General features: G+C 36.6%; 1 protein-coding gene across 1 annotated transcript in view; it reads left to right on the top strand.

Moving 5' to 3' along the window:
* The first annotated feature begins 215 nt into the window (after positions 1-215).
* LOC123566448 (uncharacterized) overlaps positions 216-20,232 on the top strand; it is a 43,466-nt gene continuing 23,449 nt past the window's right edge. Inside the window, exons 1-10 of the mRNA XM_045360556.2 lie at positions 216-382; positions 3,153-3,319; positions 3,789-3,887; positions 5,490-5,566; positions 6,153-6,205; positions 7,229-7,374; positions 7,840-7,935; positions 8,637-8,761; positions 9,164-9,224; positions 10,225-10,306. Coding sequence (XP_045216491.2) covers positions 3,188-3,319; positions 3,789-3,887; positions 5,490-5,566; positions 6,153-6,205; positions 7,229-7,374; positions 7,840-7,935; positions 8,637-8,761; positions 9,164-9,224; positions 10,225-10,306 — 871 coding nt within the window. The 5' untranslated portion in view covers positions 216-382; positions 3,153-3,187. The remainder of the gene's footprint in view (positions 383-3,152; positions 3,320-3,788; positions 3,888-5,489; positions 5,567-6,152; positions 6,206-7,228; positions 7,375-7,839; positions 7,936-8,636; positions 8,762-9,163; positions 9,225-10,224; positions 10,307-20,232) is intronic.

Here is a 20,232-nt window from a genome sequence, read left to right as displayed (position 1 = left end):
CCACTTTACATTGAAATATATACTTCAGAATTCCCTATACATTTTCAACCAATCAGAGGCCCTGTGAGTTGATTCACTGTGACCATTAGTGGATAATAGTCTGTTACACTGATCTGTCACAGTATTAACGCGTGGAAGAGGTGGATAACAGCAGGATTTAGTGGTGTTTAGCCTAAAGAACGAACGGGAAGTAGCGTTACCTTGGCCGGTGACGAGAATCTAGCGCCACCAAATTGTGGAGTGCCCGGATGTAACGAAATCTCAATTTTGTATTTTGTGTGTTTTAGAGCCTTATTAAGGCCTCATTAAGTTCAAATGTTATTTTTTTTTTGTTAGAAGAAAGCTTTATGTAGATTTCAAGGCTGTCATATAAATTTACAAGGTATACATCAGTGTACGAAATTCAGAAATTCGGGCTACCAGATTAAAAATTTTCCAAGCCCGAAACCAATTTCACTAGCCCGAACTTTAACACCTTAAAATACATAATTTTTGCACCATATAACATTTTGTTTTAGTGTTGTGTTTTTGGGCCATATATGAAATTTTAACTCGAAATAGAGGATCTACTCCAGTCCAGATCAGCATCATCAGAGTCCAAAAGTATCGGACATGACACTCTTGCCAAAACGAAATCTAAACTGTTATGCCCGATTTTTTAGGATCCGCACTCGCCAATTACTGCAACTCGGACTGTTGACAATTTGTAAGATGTAATACTGAGTGCTGAATACACGCTGATAACATAATTTAAGCCCCGCCTACTGCAGGTACTTGTGTAAGATTTTCGCGAGAAGTGTGAAAGCTAGTTAAATTATCCGTTACGCTAGAGGTGACTGTATTCAGCCAATTAGCGCTGCGGTTACGTCTTTGACACTGTTTGATTCTCAACTCGTGAGAGTGCAAAAACCAATAATTCCATAAGCGTTTCTCAGTCTGGAAAATCACGATGCAGTACTTACTCGTTTAATTAGCATGTTTTTTTAAACAAATGAGGAAAATCCGGTAGCCCAGTCTGACTTGTACCTGTGGAAAATCGGTAGCCCGAGCTGAAATTTGGTAGCCACGGGCTGTCGGACTACCGTGAATTTCGAACACTGATACATTTACGATTTATATGCATACATATGTAGCATGCAGATTTGAGCAGCCTCAACCGGGATTCGAACCTCGGACCTTGGCTTACCGTGCCAGCGCTCTACCAATTGAGCTTCCGAGGCCACCCGATACAAGAACCGCTACATGTACAATACTCTGACTAGAGGTTAGGGTTAGGTTAACATAGGTATATATCGCTTGTGGTTTGAAATAAGAGCCACTTGTGGTTTGAAATAAGGGCTATCCTGCGTTTCTATGCAATTTTCTTAAAAGGTATAGGGTAAGATACCGGTTTCCGGTATCGATACCGAATAATTGCTTCGAAATGTACCGGTATATACCGTTTGTAAAGAACCGTTTCGGATTTTGATATTTCCTTAAAAGTAAATAAAGTAATTACCAAATTCACGGCAAAAGAAAGCAGAAAATAAGCAAACAATAATAACGCGATCGAAATTGTTTACTGTGACACCGCTTTGAGTAACCTCCCTGTTTTAACATGGAGAGCTGGCCTTGTGAATAATTTCGTATGCAAAATATTATTATAAAAACTTCCTTTCCCGTTGTTTTAAACTACGTAAATCATACTTAACTGCAAAATATACGACACTTTTTTGTTCTTTGTCATATTCTGTCAAAAAAAAAAAAAAAAAAAAATGAAGTAAATAAAAAGTTACGAAACTAAGCTGTAATCTAAGTAAACAAGTCATCGGTTTTCGCGAACTAATAGAAACATGTTATTGTTGGTTCTTTCAAGCGTTTTGAGTGTTATTTTTCAATGAAAATTGTGTTGAAAAAAATGTCTTATCTTATGTTGTCGTCCAGTCGAAGCGTATGCCGTAGGTTATTCTGCTATTACTCAAACACTTACGCCTTACAGTTTAACTCGTCCTTTCAGTGAAAATCTGGGAAAGCATTTGTTGAATTTTTTGTTGAAAACAAAAGTTCTGCCATAAAATTATTGCCTGCATCTGTTTTTAAATGGAAAATATCTACATTAATGTTACTTTTTCGCCCTGTGAAAATGGCTAAATCTAAACTTGTCTTACCCAGAGAGAAAGATGTCGTTTTTTACATGATATTTGCCATGTTGATTCAGAGTATTTAGAACAAAAACATTAGGACATATTTCAATGAAAATAGCAAGTCAAAACTGTAAACTGTTGCCTGAAAATATTTGTTTATGATATTGCTCTGTTCTTCACCATTTAAATGCATGTTAAACCTATAGGATTTTCTGCAGTTTTATCTAAAAGTTCGGAATACTAAATGTAACTTCGTTGTCGGCCTTTTTAAAAAAAATATTATTTTAATTTAAATACATTGTATTTTTCACACATCAGTTTTAAGATTAAATTTATTAAACTAATTTTTGGAGTTTAAACAACAGTTTCGTTTGAAACATTCCCTACGTTCAAGAAGAATGTTTGTTTCTGTATGTAGAAATTTATCTGACATTATAAATAATAATTATGGCTCTACAAGATTAAGAAAAGTGTCGGCTTTCTGTTATTTTCAATTTTTTTTATTCAAATCCAACAAAAATCGGCCCTTTGATAAAGGTTTGAAGTTACGTGGCATGTTCTAGTGTAGTTCAACATGGAAATTCTAGTAAAACATATACAGAAAGATCATTTTGACTTTGATAAAAGTTGTCTTAATGCCCTTTATTATTCATTAGCATCTACCACACAGTTGTATTTCAATTTAAAGGACATTATGAAGTAAAGAAACAGTTAAGTTCCTTAAGAGTTTTTAAATCTACACTATATAGTCCATTCATCAGTCCTATTCTTTCATTGTATACAGGGACCAGTTGAATATATGAATTATGCAAAATGAGCACCCTAAAACTTCAACACCTATTTGGTGAACTGTAAATTACACCTTTTAAAAAATACTGAGTTATGTTTTCTTGTTATTTTACAGAAGTTCTGATCTCTTTGAAAGTTGTAATAGCATTATTTCATAGGGGATATATGCCCTTTAATGTGAGCTAGGAAATAGTACAAGTACAATTGAAAAAAATAATCTTTTGTTCTTGTTGCTTACAGCGTATCTGCAAGCAAGTAAATACTAAAGGTGTGACATGATGAGTGTTGAAGCACATAGTAAGACGAGCATGGAGGCATCAATAGAAGCCATTGCCAAGGTCAATGCCATGTTAATAGCTAAAGGAAAGCTTAAACCATCACAGCTGAGTAGTCCTGGACATAGAAAGGTTTGAATTTTGTTAAGTTCTTGTTGTAAATGAGTGCTTTTGAAGATATTTTGAAAGATTAACATGTTTGATGAGCGTTCCTTTAATGACGTTAACTTGTATTAACCTTTAGCCTGCTGGCGGCAAGTGATTCTGTCTTTGCGACCAGCGTAGATCATGATCAGCCTGTACATCTGTGCAGTCTGATCAAGATTTGCACTTTTCGCCGTTGTCAGAAACATTTTGGTAAGCACCCTTTTAACAGTTAATGGTACTGTCCAGATTGAAAGATGAACAAGTTCATTATAGAAATTTAGCAGGGTAAGGGTTAAAAATCTTAATTCCTTTATCCTTTTAGATATCTCTGTAGTTATAAATATCAGACAAATAAATAATTGTAATTATGGATGACAAAACTTTTTCATTTGAATATATTGTGTTACTATTACAAACTTAAGATTAGAAGTGTGTTTTCATTTTTGTTTTTCAGATGGGAGTGCAGAGCAATGTTATTACACGAGAAGTTGAGATAAACGATGTTCCTATAGGTTGTAGAAACATGCTTACACGCGGAGCTACTCAAGAGGAGGTAACTCATTTGATAAGGTTCTGAACTTAAAATATAAATTTTCTACCTTACAAGTTCTTTGGTGATGAACTTAAATTTGATGTACATTGATGTAATTCAGTCAGGCTTTGACAAATTTGAATATCCAGGATGATTTGATGTACAGTCTAACCTGTACTAACGGTCACCTCTGATCAGCGGTCACCTCCGTTCAGCGGCCATTTTATGACGCCCCCGACGGATTTTCCTCTATTTTATCACTTTATTTAGCGGCCACCTGCCGTCCGCGGCCAGCGGCCACCGAAATTGCCTCCCGACCGCCGTATTTGACCCCTTTCAGCGGCCATTTTTCTTCCAAAACCAATTATTTTTAGGCAATAATCGCCGAAGATACCCGATTTTGAGAAGCACGTGGTTGCTAAGTTTCGCGGGACTTCAACACAAGAACGACAAAATGACATGAGCTTCTCAATTAAAACTGATAACCAAAGGTGTAATCCCCTTTTGTTATGATCAAATGGCCAGGCCAGTAATTATCGGTAATTAGCGTGTCACCTCTTGTCAATTTTGTTGTTCACAGTTTGACCTCGGTTAACGATAATACTCGATAACTAATTAGTAGCATAATATTTGTGATTTTTTTTTATACTTCTGTCATCAAAATACTATTAAATTTATACGAAATTAATTGTGTTTGAAAAAAAAATAAACCACTCTGTCTTTTACGGAACGTAACGGCAATCTTAGATTTAGCGTAGACAATAAGCGCCGAGAGTAGCTTCCCTTACCAAAATGGCGAAAATTGTAAACAAACTTGTTTTGAAAATGGAAAATTGTCTGTAACAATTTTTGAAGTAAAAAAAAAAAAACACGCCGGAGTTTTAGATTGCTAAGAAGACCATTCGTATTGCGAAGGCAAATGCACGTCATTGTATCCTGGTAAAATAATAATGGAAAACCCAAAAAGAAACGGGCCTAAAGGCTATAGACTGGTCAGAAGTCTGAAAAATACATATACTGGCTCCGGTCAGCGGTCACCTGGCTTTAGCGGCCAAATTGTCTGCTTCCCTTGGCTGGCTGCTTAAGACAGGTTAGACTGTACATAGAAAATAGAAATCTTTAGCTTTACTAATGAATAGGTATAGTGATTGCACTCATCCTTTCATTGGTGTCAGTAGCCCAGCTAGGCTGAGTTTTTTTATGTAAGCTGTTTTTTCAGTAACCACTTGTGGGAAAGGGTTGAAACTTTACACTCTTGTTCACTGTTTAGGTTCCATCATTTTGTTTTATATCTTTTACAAAATTCTGACCCTGTAAAGACTTTTGTACTTGTTCAACTTTTTTTAATGACAAGACTTGGAAAGTCGATCATTGCTGTCCTTTGAGAGCTCTTATCTGAAGAGCCATATTTCTTGGAGTTGATATAGCATTTTGTTATCTGTAACAACACTTTTCTTTTTGGACATAATGTTCAGTTTTATGTCTTGAACATATTTCTGGTTTCCAGTTTTAATATATGATATGATTTCTTTTTCTAAATTCACAGTATATTTTATCATACATATATGTTGCATTCATACGAAAAGGTGAATTTGTGTAAAACTTTTCAAAATTACCACCTAGATTTCCAAGTTGAGCGGAGCGGCAGTGGCTACTAAAGGAAGATATATGAGTCATGAAGACAAAATCAGGAACCCAAAGTAAGAATGAGCTGCTGGTTTATTATATTAATTTTGTTGGTATATTTATTGCGTTTTTATACGCCCATCTCTGAAAGAGCGGGGCGTATTATGTGAACACCCGTGGCGGGCAACATCCAAAGCATGAACAGTTTTCATCCGATCTTCACCAAACTTGCTGACAATGTTTGTGGGCATATCTCGGCTAAGTTTGATAATCATCCAAATCGCTCCAGGCACTCTTGGATTATGGCCCTTGAATTACTCGAAAAACAGCGAATTTAGCCGTATGCCAAGTTCGATAACCACCCAGATCACCCCAGGCACTCTTGGATTATGGCCCTTGAATTATGCCAAGTTCGAGGGCAGGCATATTTTTTGACAGTCTGGCATTCTTGTTTGACTAGAAATAATTTGTACATGCCCTCATGAAAATTTGCAACCAGACTAATTATTAAAGGGCTGTGGGTCTGGAATAATGCAGTGGTTATACTGTTGCTAGTTTTGAGAGAAAGATACCAATAAATTTTGTTGAGATTTATATTTAACTTGTCTTTAAATTCAGTTTCTGTTGCCAAAAATGCTAAGGATCTGTTTGGGTTTTCAGGGAGCGTCCATTATACCTGAATGTGCAGGGAACATCTCAAGATGCTGTCAGCTGTAAGTAGATAATAGAATGTAAAGGCGGTGATATTTTATCCTTTAATTATGTGATGGAATTTCATAATTATTTCTTGAGCTGAACAGGAAGGGGGTTAAGCATTGAAATGAGTACAGAGATGATGCTTGTGTGAAATTTAGTAATTAGATGGTAGAATCATGGTAAATTTTGCAACAGGTTTGTGGTAAATTGCTAAGTTTAGTGCAGAAATGACAGTGAAGTGGGAAATTCAGTGCAGAAACGGTGAAAATAAATGAAGTTGGAAATTAAATGCAAAAATGGTAAAAATACCTCAACAGATTCGATTTATTGAGCCTGAGGCAACAAGAGAACTGACACAATCTGTAGTTGATAATAACTTGGTTGAAGTAACCATTTCTGCTTAAATTGCAATTTTTAGCTCGACTATTCAAAGAATAGTCTAGCTATTCTACTCACCCTGGCGTCGGCGTCACACCTTGGTTAAGTTTTTGCATGCAAGTACATACAGCTATCCTTTAAAGGCATATAGCTTTGAAACTTATTTATTCTTTTTCTAGGTCAATTACCAGCCTCACTGGGTCAAGTTCCATAACTCCTAACATGTATTTTGAGCAAATTATGCCCCCTTTTGGACTTAGAAAATTGTGGTTAAAGTTTTACATGCAAGTTACTATCCCCAAAACTAATGTAGATATTGAATTGAAACTTAACATGTTTCTTCAGGGTTATAAAACTAGTTGATAGCAACAAGTCTCATAACTCTGATATGTATTTTGGTCAAATTATGTCCCCTTTCGAACTTAAAACTCTTTTGATATTTAACATTTTGGGTAATAATTTCCTCCTTCTGTGGCAATATTTCGAATAGTCGAGCTTGGCTGTCTTATGGACAGCTCTTGTTTAAGTACATGTAAAGTCATCAAAACAAAACAATTTTCTCATTATTAAGTCTTATATGGAATGCTTTTATAAGATTATGGCATGAGAGTTTGAGTAAATCCAGGACACAGGTTGGAGTATATTTTTGTGTCTGTTCGTAGTGGCGGTTGGAAGAATCAATGAGATAATAGCCAATGGTATGGCCAAACAGGGACCAAGGATGAGCAGGTTTACAACTCGAGCAACAAACCAACCTCCGCCGCGGCACCCACCGCCACCACTAATGGGCATCAGTAGTAGTAATCAGGTAAGCAGAATCCTGGAAGTGAGGTAATGGCCTATCCTATTAAAGTTTGATATTATTGAATTGTCATAGTAAACTGAGGCATAATAAGTTGTTGCATTCCAGCATGGATATTCATTGAGATAACTCTGTCACTACTCCTTGTATTGCAAGAATGTTGGTTGGACTTTAAAAATATAATTGTGTCTTTTTCAATATTCATATTTATTAAGCAACTAAAAATGAAAAGAGGCTCATTAAGTTAATGCCTAAGGTTGAGCCATGTGAAAAAAAAATAAAATATAAAACAGTACATAAACAGTTTGATGTCTGAAACTCATGTTAAATTACACAAAAAAAGTGAAAGGCATAATAGAAATGTGTCATCAGATATTGTAAAATAAGAAAAAAAGCTCTAGAAAATTTCTGAAATATTTGCATGGTGAGTCTGTTTTAACCATTGTATTAATAGCTGAGGTCTCATTTCAGAATACAAACATACCACTTATGCAAGAGAACTTGTTTATAGGACTTGAACATGCTCCACCTAACTTCAGCGTGAAAGATAAGGTGTTTGGACCAGGGGTAAGTGTTGTATAGATAAAAAGTTTCTGTGTCAAATCTTGTCCTGTGTAGTGGGACTGTGTGATGCAAAACAAGTTTATAAAACTAGATGTATTACTTGCGACCAGTGGTTACTATTTAAGAAATAATGTATAAAAAAAACATGTTTTAATGTTATTAATACACAAACAAGAGGATATGTGTCACGCAAAACACAATGAATCAAAATAGCGATATTTCGCATAAATTGAATGTCGGTGGCATATTTGTGATTACTTTTTTGAGGGTTTTATGTCTTGACATTCTGATAAAATGTGTTCAGTTTCAAAATGAAATTCGTTTTAAATAATGAAATCATATATAATATTTTGGATTTGGATATCTTTCATTTGAAAATAGCATTCAGAGTATTGTAGAAACATACAGGTGTAAAATGAATGTTAGTAATACAGAGGTGCATAAATGATTACCAGTCTCTGAAAACCAGCACCTGCTGTACCGTGATTGAGAATGTCTTCTTTGAAGATGAGCAAAGTTGAAATGATTGGCAGGCTAATTGATTGTTATGCAGATACATTTCAGTAGCAATCTATAATGTGTGTGTCTTTTAACAGTTCATAGTTTCCATAATATGTGGTGTAAAGTTATAATGTGTAATGAAAGTGAAAGAAAGCTGAGAATATCCAGGGTAACTAAACATCACTTTCAACATTTCTTTACAGGGGGCCTTCCTTCAACATATTCAGGGTGAAACAGGGGCTAAAGTAACACTGAGAGGAAAAGGGTCTGGATTCATTGAGCCTACTACTGGGGGAGAGGCAGCAGAACCAATGCATATACTCCTACAGTAAGTGATTACATTAAGACTGATAACCTTCCTCATTGAATTTTATGTTCAAGATTGCAAACACTAAATGTTGTAATTTTGACCAGGCAGTTTTTTTTCCAGACTTTTTGACAAAACGTATATTATCGACAACCAAACATGTATGTTTATTTACAAGCAAATGCTGTTTTAAACTTCAGATATGTATATTTAGTTTGCCTTAATATCTTGGTTATCAACATTTGAAGTAAATTAGATTGAATTTAAAAGAAACATAGAGACATTAATGGACTGCAGCCATAAATTAATTAATTCTATATTAAAGTGTCACGTCCATAAATGAATTAATTCTACATTAAAGTGTCACAGCTTTACAAAGTTTGAGTTTATCAGAATTTAAAGAATTTACTTTATGTATTGTAGGCATGTGAGCTTGGTTGGACTTCAGCAGGCAAAAGAATTAGCAACAAATCTCATACAGACGGTATGTACTGTACAATAGGAGGTTAAGCTAGAATAAAACCATTTTCCATTATTCAGGTGTTACATTTTATTGTTCCCTGTTGTACATGTTGCTGGGAGAAGATGGAACTCGGACGTGCTGGGAGGGGTAGAAACGATGGAATTTTATTTTATTTCAGATGAACTATGCTGAGAATTTCTTCTGTTTTCTCTTTATTATCTATTACATGTACATGTAAATATGTTTGAAACACAAACTGATGTAATTTTGTATTTTATATATGTTTGCTCAAATAACATGTATATACTTTAACCAACAGTTGTTAAATATGTTGAAACTAGGATAATGAGAAGTGTTCTTACTTAGAAACCTCGTCGGACTGACTGTTGCCATGGAGATGTATGTATTTTACAAAATTTGTTACAAAGCGTTGTATATTCCATGTTTGCCATGATTAAATAAGATAAAACATGTGTTTTATTTGCAGGCACTCTGTGTATAAGTAGGTAAATTGTAGGTGGAAAATTATTGACAGGTCATGATTATTTTTATCGTGTTTACCTTTATAAATAATTATACTAAATACTGAAGTTTATTACAAAAGTTGTCTTACAAAAAGTTATACTGTATAACAAAAGGTACCAGATATGAATTTATTGCTGTGACATCAACTTAAGAATCGAATAACATCAGCTTTCAGGTTATATCTCCAAAATGCCGATCTCCAGAAATGCAGATATCATTTACACATAGGGTGGAGTTAATTATTTGCAAATATTTTGATGTAACAGTTTTTTGTCTACAAAGCTCTCATAGGTTAGGATACAACTCTATAAAATTGTTGCATGGGACAAATGCTGACCTGAAAATTTCATGGACTTTGAATGCATACTCGACAGGGAAGTAAATGGATTGTATAATTTTAGAAAAAAACGCTTCATGATGATAACTAACATCTGGAAATAAGGTAAGCAAAATATTAAAAAAAATGTTGCTATTAAATATGACTTGTACATTCTAGGTACAGGAAGAATACGCTGCCTTTCAGCAGTCGTTTGTGTCCGTACCACCGCCAAATATGGGCATACCACAGCCGTCAATGTGTAAGTTATATCTATGTCAGTTTCATTGTGAATTTTACACATTTTTGACAGGAATTTTCCAACACTACATGACTTTGCAGCCCATTTGGAATAGGAATGTTTTATTTTTAACAAAACAGGTACATGGATATTGATGCAGTTTTACTACCATATTGCAAGGATGGGGATGCAAAGCAAGTTCCATGGAGAACGACAATTGTTTTATTTTTTTGAACCATTAACATGTTGTTTACTAAGGAGAATGTAAGACCTGTTTTGATAGGAGTGTTTCTTGCTCCCCAAACAATTGGAGGGTGTAGCATTTAGATTTGCCCTTGTCTGTTTTGGACATCTGTCCATTTGTATATGTTAAGGCCATACCAAATTGATATGTGGTTCGTCGGAACTATCGCATCAATAATTTCATTCCCGAGAAAAAAAAATAAAAATCACCCACCCGCACGTACATAAAAGTCTCCGGAAAAAATTTTTTTTCCCGATTACGCGGTCCGGAATAATAACGGCAAAGCAGGTTTTATTGCTGTTTTAATGCGTCAAAGTGATATTGATCGGATTTCATGCATCCGTAATACATGTTACTGATGACCAAAACTCAAAAAGTCAGGAATTATGGTGTTGTTCATCATTTGTTTTAAATCTTGAGTGTCTGTGCTAGTGCCACACATGGCCTTCGATGTGTCGGTAGGTAATGAAGTAGGCACATTCTACTTTTGTTCAATACAGTGAAAGGAACGAAGCACGACTTGTAAGACGTGCACGGGGATGCAGTTAAAAATATTTGGAAATATTGTTCAGATATAGTTTTCAAACCATTTGTTATCAGTTGTTTAGTTCAGTATGTTATATCTAGAGCCCAAAGCTGAGGCCGACTACTATCTTAAAAAAATGTTTGTTCACAGATCCTGACCGACCTATGACATTGTCTAGGCCAAATCTTTTTGAACGTAACTTCTTTAGTACAGCAGTCAGATATTCTATCGAAACACATTTAGTCAATTTAAAAATTGTTTAGCTTTTCAAATAAGTAGTGTAGATATAAAATCTGTCCTTTTGTAACCCCAATTTTGCCTGTTTGTCTATTACTTGGCTGTGAATTGATAGAACGAAGAAAAAAAACTGGAGGAAAACAGACCCCCCCCCCCCCCCCCCCCATTTCTCTAAATTTCTAGTTCAGTCAAAGCAAAACAAACAACACTTTAAGGGTGGCCATATTGGGATCATTCTTTGTCAGTCTTGTTATCATTTTTGCCTGGAATGAATCTCCACCACAAAAACATAAGCTAGCCTGATCTGTTAAGAAATTATTCCAAAGGGATTCGAGCAATGTCGAAGCATCTGTATGACCAACTCTGTTTGGTCTCACTGGTCAAGTGGTTTGTTACTTCCCTTCACCTCTGTGGGTTGGAGTTCCACTAGGGGCACAAAGTTGTTCATGTGCCGAGTCCATCTAACTGTGCTTCAGAAGAAATGTTATTCCACACATGTGCCTGTTTTGTCTTAAATATTCCTCATGCTGTGCCGTTAAATAGGCAGGCCTTCAGATTAATGTAGAAAAATCAAAATTAAAAATAAGACACTCATCCCTTAGAAATTATAACTAAAACAAAAAACAAAGTGATTCAGTGAGGTTTGGCAAGAATTTATTTGCAAAATCATTCATGTAGTCTTTAAAACATAATAGAAAAGCTATATACTGCGTTACCCACACTGTAAATGTTTGATTTCTGTGTTATTTCTAAAGAAATGTTAACTTCATGTATAATCATAACTGCCTCCTCAAGGGTCCAAGCTGGGAAAAAATAAGAAAAAAAGCCCGCTCGCTCCATGTAAAATCTACCCGCCTCTGAAAAAATCAAAATTGAGAAAAAAATATAAAATAAAAATTTCGCTCGCCCGCTCCAATTTTTTTTGAAAATTTTCCGAAGAACTATTAATCAATTTGGTATGGCCTAAGTTATAGTCAGGTTTCTGTTTTGCATATTAAGATATTCAAATGAAACTTGCTGTACTTACTCATAGTGACAATATACAGTAGTGTGACAAGATACATAACTTTGCACGCACTTTTTTTTTTTTTTAAAGAATTATGCCCCTTTTCAGCTTTGGAATTTTGGTGAAAGTTTTTGGTAATGCCCAATATCTTCTTCATTTCATAAGATGTTGAATTGAAACCTGCTGTACTTTCTCAGATTGACAGTGGACATTTGTTTGACAATATGAATAACTCTGCTTGCAATATTTCCAGATTTATGACCCTTTTTACTTTAAATTTTGGTTTATATTTTTATGCCCCCAAAGGGAGGCATATTAGTTTTCAACGGTCCGTCCGTCCGTTCGTTTGTTCGTTAGTTTGTTCGTCACAATGTTAACTTTTTGCATGAAGGCACTTTACTTATGAACCACTGCACCAAGGACCTTCAAACTTCACATTCTGATAGTACTTATTGAGTATACCATCCCTACTGACTTTGGGGTCACCAGGTCAAGGTCACAGGGGCCAACGTTAACTTTTTGCATGAAGGTGCTTTACTCGCGAACCACTGCACCCAGGACCTTCAAACTTCACATGCTGATAGTACTTATTGAGTACACTACCCGTACTGACTTTGGGGTCACCAGGTCAAAGGTCAAGGTCACAGGGGCCAACATTAACTTTTTGCATGAAGGCACTTTAGTCTCGAACCACTGCACCCAGGACCTTCAAACTTCACGTGCTGATAGTACTTATTGAGTACACCACCCCTACTGACTTTGGGGTCACCAGATCAAAGGTCAAGGTCACAGGGGCCAACGTTAACTTTTTGCATGAAGGCACTTTACTCGCGAACCACTGCACCTAGGACCTTCAAACTTCACCTGCTGATAGTAGTTATTGAGTACACCACTCCTACTGACTTTGGGGTCACCAGGTCAAAGGTCAAGGTCACAGTGGCCAACGTTTACTTTTTGCATGAAGGCACTTTACATGCGATCCACTGCACCCAGGACCTTCAAACTTCACATGCTGATAGTACTTATTGAGTACACCACTCCTACTGACTTTGGGGTCACCAGGTCGAAGGTCAAGGTCACAGTGGCCATCGTTAACTTTTTGCATGAAGGCACTTTATATACTAACCACTTCACCCAGGACCTTCAAACTTCACATGCTGACCTTCAAACTTCACATGCTGATAGTACTTATTGAGTACACCACCCCTACTGACTTTGGAGTCACCAGGTCAAAAGTCAAGGTGCTGCGGGGGCATTTGTCACCATTAGTGACAGCTCTTGTTATAAGACTACAATACCATGTTTTTAACTGCTAAAACTTTACACTCAGCTTTCAGGTAATAACAGACAGTTACAGAATTAAGTCCTGTTACTCTTACATGAATTTTAACAAGATTATTTCCCTTCTTGGATTGAAGTTTTGCTTACAATATGTTCTCTCCAAAGTAAATGCAGAAATTGAATTGAAACATGATGCAAGTTATTAAGGTGTGTAAAATATGGTGAAAGGTACTTGTCCCATAACTCTGAATTGTATTTTGGCAAAGTTATGCCCCTTATGGACTTCAAAAGTGCTGGTTAGTTTTGTATGGAAATTACTACCTCCAAACCATAATCCAACTTCAAAGAGGTGGTGGGTGCATTGAATAAGATCACAGCATTAAGTCCCATTACTTTTACTAAAATTTGGGCAATGTACCTATTCTTATATGGAAAATCCAAGCCTTTGAATAGTCGAGCAATCTGTCATGAGACAGCTCTTGTTTAATTTACCCCCAAGCCTTCTCTCTCTCACAACAAACACTTACACATTAACACATAATAAAAAATCTTACCACCTCCTCCCAACACAAACTCGCATGCATGCATGTGCATGCACACACAAACGTGTGCGCCAACACAAAAGCACAGGTAATATGGTATTATGAAACTTTATTTACTCTTGCAATTTTAACCAAAAATACATTACCATACAGTGACAGTAAGAGGGGACTCCAGTATTCTGTGCACACATATGTAGTTAAGTTTTGCAGTAGCTGTATACATTATATTGATTTTTCAGTTGAAATTTATTAAATGCCATTATTACAATATTTATGGTAATGGTGAGAAATTATGAAAGATACCAGTTTGGAGAAGAATCCACAGTGAAATGACTGTTCTACATCAGATTAAAGTGTTGTTTTGGTCCATCTAGCTGTCAGTATAGTCAGTAATAGTTCTTAATAAGGGAAGGTGTAATAAACAGCTTCGGAAGTTGTAGTAGCAGATTTGAATTATTTTCTTTTAGGTTTGTTTACTTGAAGGAGAGAAAGGATTTTGCTCAGAGCTTCCTAAATGTCCAACTTTTTCAACATGTTTTAGGAATAACACCACTAAATATACATAACCGGATTATTTCATGGTGACATGAGTCCTTTTGTCCACACTAGAAATAGTTCTGTTTTCCCTTAGGAAAGCAGTCACACTCAAAAAGCAGGTTGTTTGATACTTCTAAATAGTGACTTTATTTTAGATCTCCATGTGTTTTAAGTTTATTCATTCATGTAGGAAGAAAAAGTAGTTCCAGAACACAGACTAGGCGATTTCATTTGTTTGGCATAGTTTCTGAAAGTTTTTTTTTTTCCAGAATAAAAGCAGGTGCTGTAATTTATGTCTGTTTAATACTAACAAACTCAGTGACTCCTATCTTGTCATTTGAAGAGTACAAAAGCCTGTTCATTTGTGTATCCCCAGAACACTGAAGCTGTAAGGGTGGTATATACTGGTTTCAGGTTGCCTGTTTGTCTATAGACAATCTTGTGCACACCAACTCTCCTCATTGCCTTGACACAGTCCCCCCCCGGGGGAGACATATTGTTTTTGCCCTGTCCGTCCGTACATCACACTTCATTTCCGATCAATAACTGGAGAACCATTTGATCTAGAACCTTCAAATTTTGTAGGATTGTAGGGCTGCTGGAGTAGACGACCCCTATAGTTTTTGGGGTCACTCCATCAAAGGTCAAGGTCACAGGGGCCTGAACATTGAAAACCATTTGCGATCAATAACTAGAGAACCACTTGACTCAGAACGTTGAAACTTCATAGGATGATTAGTCATGTAGAGTAGATGACCCCTATTGTTTTTGGGGTCAGTCTGTTAAAGGTCAAGGTCACAGGGGCCTGAACATTGAAAACCATTTCTGATCTTGAGTACCACTTGACCCAGAATGTTGAAACTTCATAGGATGATTGTACATGCAAAGAAGATGACCCCTATTGATTTTGGGGTCACTTGTTAAAGGTCAAGGTACAGGGGCCTGAACATTGAAAACCATTTCTGGTCAGTAACTTGAGAACCACTTGACCCAGAATGTTAAAACTTCATAGGATAATTGGATGTGCAGAGTAAATGACCCAAATTAATTTTGGGGTCACTTTATTAAAGGTCACAGGGGCCTGAACATGGAAAACCGTTTCCAGTCAGTAACTTGAGAACCACTTGACCCAGAATGTTGAAACTTCATAGGATGATTGGTCATGCAGAGTAAATGACCCCTATTGTTTTTGGGGTCACTCCATCAAAGGTCAAGGTCACAGGGGCCTGAACATTGATAACCATTTCCGATCAATAACTTGAGAACCTCTTGATCCAGAATGTTGAAACTTCATAGGATGATTGAACATGCAGAGTAGATGACCCCTATCCATTTTAGGGTCACTCTGTTAAAGGTCAATATCACAGAAGCCTGAACATGGAAAACAATTTCCAATCAATAACGTGAGAACCACTTGACCCAGAATGTTGAAACTTCATAGGATGATTGAACATGCAGAGTAGATGACCCCTATTGATTTTTTGGTCAGTCTATTAAAGGTCAAGGTCCCAGGGGCCTGGTCATGTAAAATCATTTCAGGAAAATAACTTGAGAACCACTTGACCTAGAATGTTGTAACTTAATAGGATGATTGGACATGCAGAGTAGATGACCCCTATTTATTTTGGGGTTACTTGATCAAAGGTCAGGGTCACAGGAGCCTGAACAGTGGCTTGAGAACTGCTAGGCCAAGAGTGTTGAAACTTAGCGGGATGCCTGGACATGTCAAGTAGATGATCCCTATTGCAGCCAACCATCAGTGTCTCTTTGACTTTCGCTCCTGACCCCTATTGACTTCTTGCCTATACGACTTTGCATTGGGGGAGACATGCACTTTTTTACAAAAGCATCTTCTACTTTAAACTTCACTCAGGTGATCAGTATTAACCCTAGTTGTGCATGGTGCATGTTAAGTTCTTTCGGAATAAAAATTTGCAGAGTTACGGGACTTTGTTTTTTGTTACTGTACTGTATACATACATTCTGCATGTGCAGTCCTGTGCATGCCTAATTTCCTGAACCCATGCACACAATTCAACGAAACTTATTACAAGTGATCAGAAGTAATCCTAGTTGTACCCCCCGACAACAAAGTTGTAAGGGGGGTATACTGGTTTCAGGTTGTCTGTCTGTCTGTCCGTCTGTCTGTCTGTTCGTCTGGTCGTCTGTCCGTAGACGCTATCTTGTGCGCACCATCTCTCCTTATCCCCTTGACAGAATTTAATGAAACTTCACACAAGTGATCAGTACCAACAGTAGTTGTGCATGGGGCATGTTAGGTTCCTTTAGAAAAACAATTTGCAGAGTTATGGGACTTTGTTTTTTTGTTACTATACTATATACATAGACACAATCTTCTGCGCACCATCTCTCCTCATCCCCTTGACACAATTTATGAAACTTCTCACAAGTGATCAGTACCAACAGTAGTTGTGCATGGGGCATGTTAGGTTCTTTTAGAAAAAAATTTTGCAGAGTTATGGGACTTCGTTTTTTTTGTTACTATACTATATACATAGACACAATCTTGTGCGCACCATCTCTCCTCATCCCCTTGACACAATTTAATGAAACTTCACACAAGTGATCAGTAACAACAAGTGTGCAATGGGGCATGTAGGTTCTTTCAGAAAAAAACATTTGCAGAGTTATGGACTTTGTTTTTTGTTATTTTACTATTATATAGACACAATCTTGTGCGCACCATCTCTCCTCATCCCCTTGACACAATTAATGAAACTCACACAAGTGATCAGTAACAACATGGTTGTGCATGGGCATGTTAGGTTCTTCAGCGACAAAATTGCAGAATTATGGACTTGTTTCTTGGTGAACATACTATGTACATACAGTCTGCATATGCAATCTTGTGCTGCTAATCTACCAAACCCTTGCACACAATTTAATGAAACTTTCACACAAGTGATCAGTACCAACCCTAGTTGTGCATGTTGCATGTAACATTCTTTTAGATAAATATTCTGCATAGTTATGGGACTTTGTTTTTTGTTCCTTTACTGTATACATACAGTCTATATACACACAGTCCACATAATTATGCAGTCTTGTGTGTGTCAAATTGCAATGTACTGTGTCAGTGCATGCAGGGGGTACATTCATCACCTTTAGTGATAGCTCTAGTTGTGTATGGTGCATATTAGGTTCTTTCAGAGTAATATTCCGCAGTGGGACTTTGTTTTTTGTTACTATGCTATATACATAGAGTCTGCATATGCAATCTTGTGCACACCAATTCTCCCGAACCATTACACACAATTTAATGAAACTTCACACAAGTGATCAGTACCAACTTTACTTGTGAATGGTGCATGTTAGGTTCTTTTAGATAAATATTCTGCAGAGCTTTTGGGACTTTGTTTTTTGTTACTATATATATAGAGTCAATATACATACAGTCCACATAATTATGCAATCTTGTGTGCGTCAAATTGCAATGTACTGTGTCAGTGCATGCGGGGGTACATTCATCACCTTCAGTGATAGCTGTAGTTTGTAATTTGCCAGTTTTCTCTTTCCTTTCAGCTACCTGTGCAAAGTTTAGCATTCGATACTATTTGATATGTGACTTATTTTATAAAACAGTGTCTGCTATGTTATGTGTCCTACAGCAGTTCTGGCCATGTGATATGTATTCCCTAAAAGTTTTCATGATATTTATTGGCTAGGAAAAATCTTTAGAAATCTTCTTGTCCAGAACCATGAGGCCCAGACCTTAGATATTTGGTATTTATTATTGTCTAGTAGTTAAGTTTGTTCAAATCATGACAATAGGGTCAAAATTTACTGTGCCCTGGGGCTTATATAGGGAAAATCTTTAAAAAAATCTTTCTGAAACCATAAGTCCCAGAGCTTAGATATTTGGGATGTGGCATGCTCTAGTGGTTCTCTACCAAGATTGTTCAAATCCTGACCCTGGAGTCAATATAGGCCCTGCCCAGATGTTCCCTTGCTTTACATAGACTTCTGTTTTTGAAGGAATGACAAAGAAATTTGGACCACAAGTATAATGTTTGATACAGATTTCAATACTCATCTTAAATAGTCTTAATCTTGACCTAATGACCTACTTTCTTGTTTTTGAAGTTACAGCAAAGAAATTTGGACCACATGTATAATGGTTGATACAGATTTTAATACTCATCTTAAATAGTCTTAAATGTGACTTACTGACCTACTTTCATGCTTTTGGAGTTACAGCAAAGAAATTTGGACCACATGTATATTTTTTATGCCCCCGAAGGGAGGCATATAGTTTTTGAACTGTCTGTCAGTCTATCAGTCTGTCCGCAATTTTCGTGTCCGGTCCATATCTTTGTCATCGATAGATGGATTTTCAAATAACTTGGCATGAATGTGTACCACAGTAAGACGATGTGTCGTGCGCAAGACCTAGGTCTGTAGCTCAAAGGTCAAGGTCACAGACGTTAAAAGTCATTTTTCATGATAGCGCATTCGTGTCCGGTCCATATCTTTGTCATCCATGGATGGATTTTCAAATAACTTGGCATGAATGTGTACCACAGTAAGACGATGTGTCGCATGCAAGACCCAGGTCCGAAGCTCAAAGGTCAAGGTCACACTGAGACATTAAAGGTCATTTTTCATGATATTGCATTCGTGTCCGGTCCATATCTTTGTCATCCATGGATGGATTTTCAAATAACTTGGCATGAATTTGTACCACAGTAAGACGACGTGTCGTGCGCAAGACCCAGGTCCGTAGCTCAAAGGTCAAGGTCACATTTAGACGTTAAAGGTCATTTTTCATGATAGTGCATTTGTGTCCGGTCCATATCTTTGTCATCCATGGATGGATTTTCAAATAACTTGGCATGAATGTGTACCACAGTAAGACGACGTGTCACGCACAAGACCCAGGTCCATAGCTCAAAGGTCCTAAACTCTAACATCGGCCATAACTTTTCATTCAAAGTGCCATCGGGGGCATGTGTCATCCTATGGAGACAGCTCTTGTTGATACAAATTTCAATACTCGTCTTGAATAGTCTTAATTATGACCTACTGACCTATTTTCTTATTTTTGAAGGTACAGCTTAGAAATTTGGACCACATGTATAATTTTTGATACAAATTTCAATACTCCTCTTGATAGCCTTAATCATGACCTACTGACCTACTTTCTTGTTTTTGAAGGTACAGCATAGAAATTTGGACCATGTGTATAACTTGATACAGATTTCAAAACTCATCTTTATTCTTAACCCTGACCTACTGTCTTGCTTTTGAAGCTACAGCAAAGAGATTTGGACAGAACCTGTATAATTTTTCATACAGATTTCAGTAGTTGTCTTGAATAATCTTTACCATGACCTACACACCTACTTTTTGTTTTTGAAGCTTTAGCAAAGAAATTTGAGGCACATGTATTATTTTTCATACAGATTTCAGTACATGTGTCAAATAATCTAGATAGAATTACACCAAACTTGGTCAGTAGCATCCTGGCATGGATCTTTATCAAGTTTGGTTTAGCTTAGCCCCCTTTAGGAACCTCCAGAGCTGAAAATAGAAAAAAAACTTAAACAACTTTTT

This window comes from Mercenaria mercenaria, chromosome 8 (genome assembly GCF_021730395.1).
Source record: "Mercenaria mercenaria strain notata chromosome 8, MADL_Memer_1, whole genome shotgun sequence".
NCBI lineage: Eukaryota > Metazoa > Mollusca > Bivalvia > Venerida > Veneridae > Mercenaria > Mercenaria mercenaria.
This window is presented reverse-complemented; position numbering and strand designations above follow the sequence as displayed.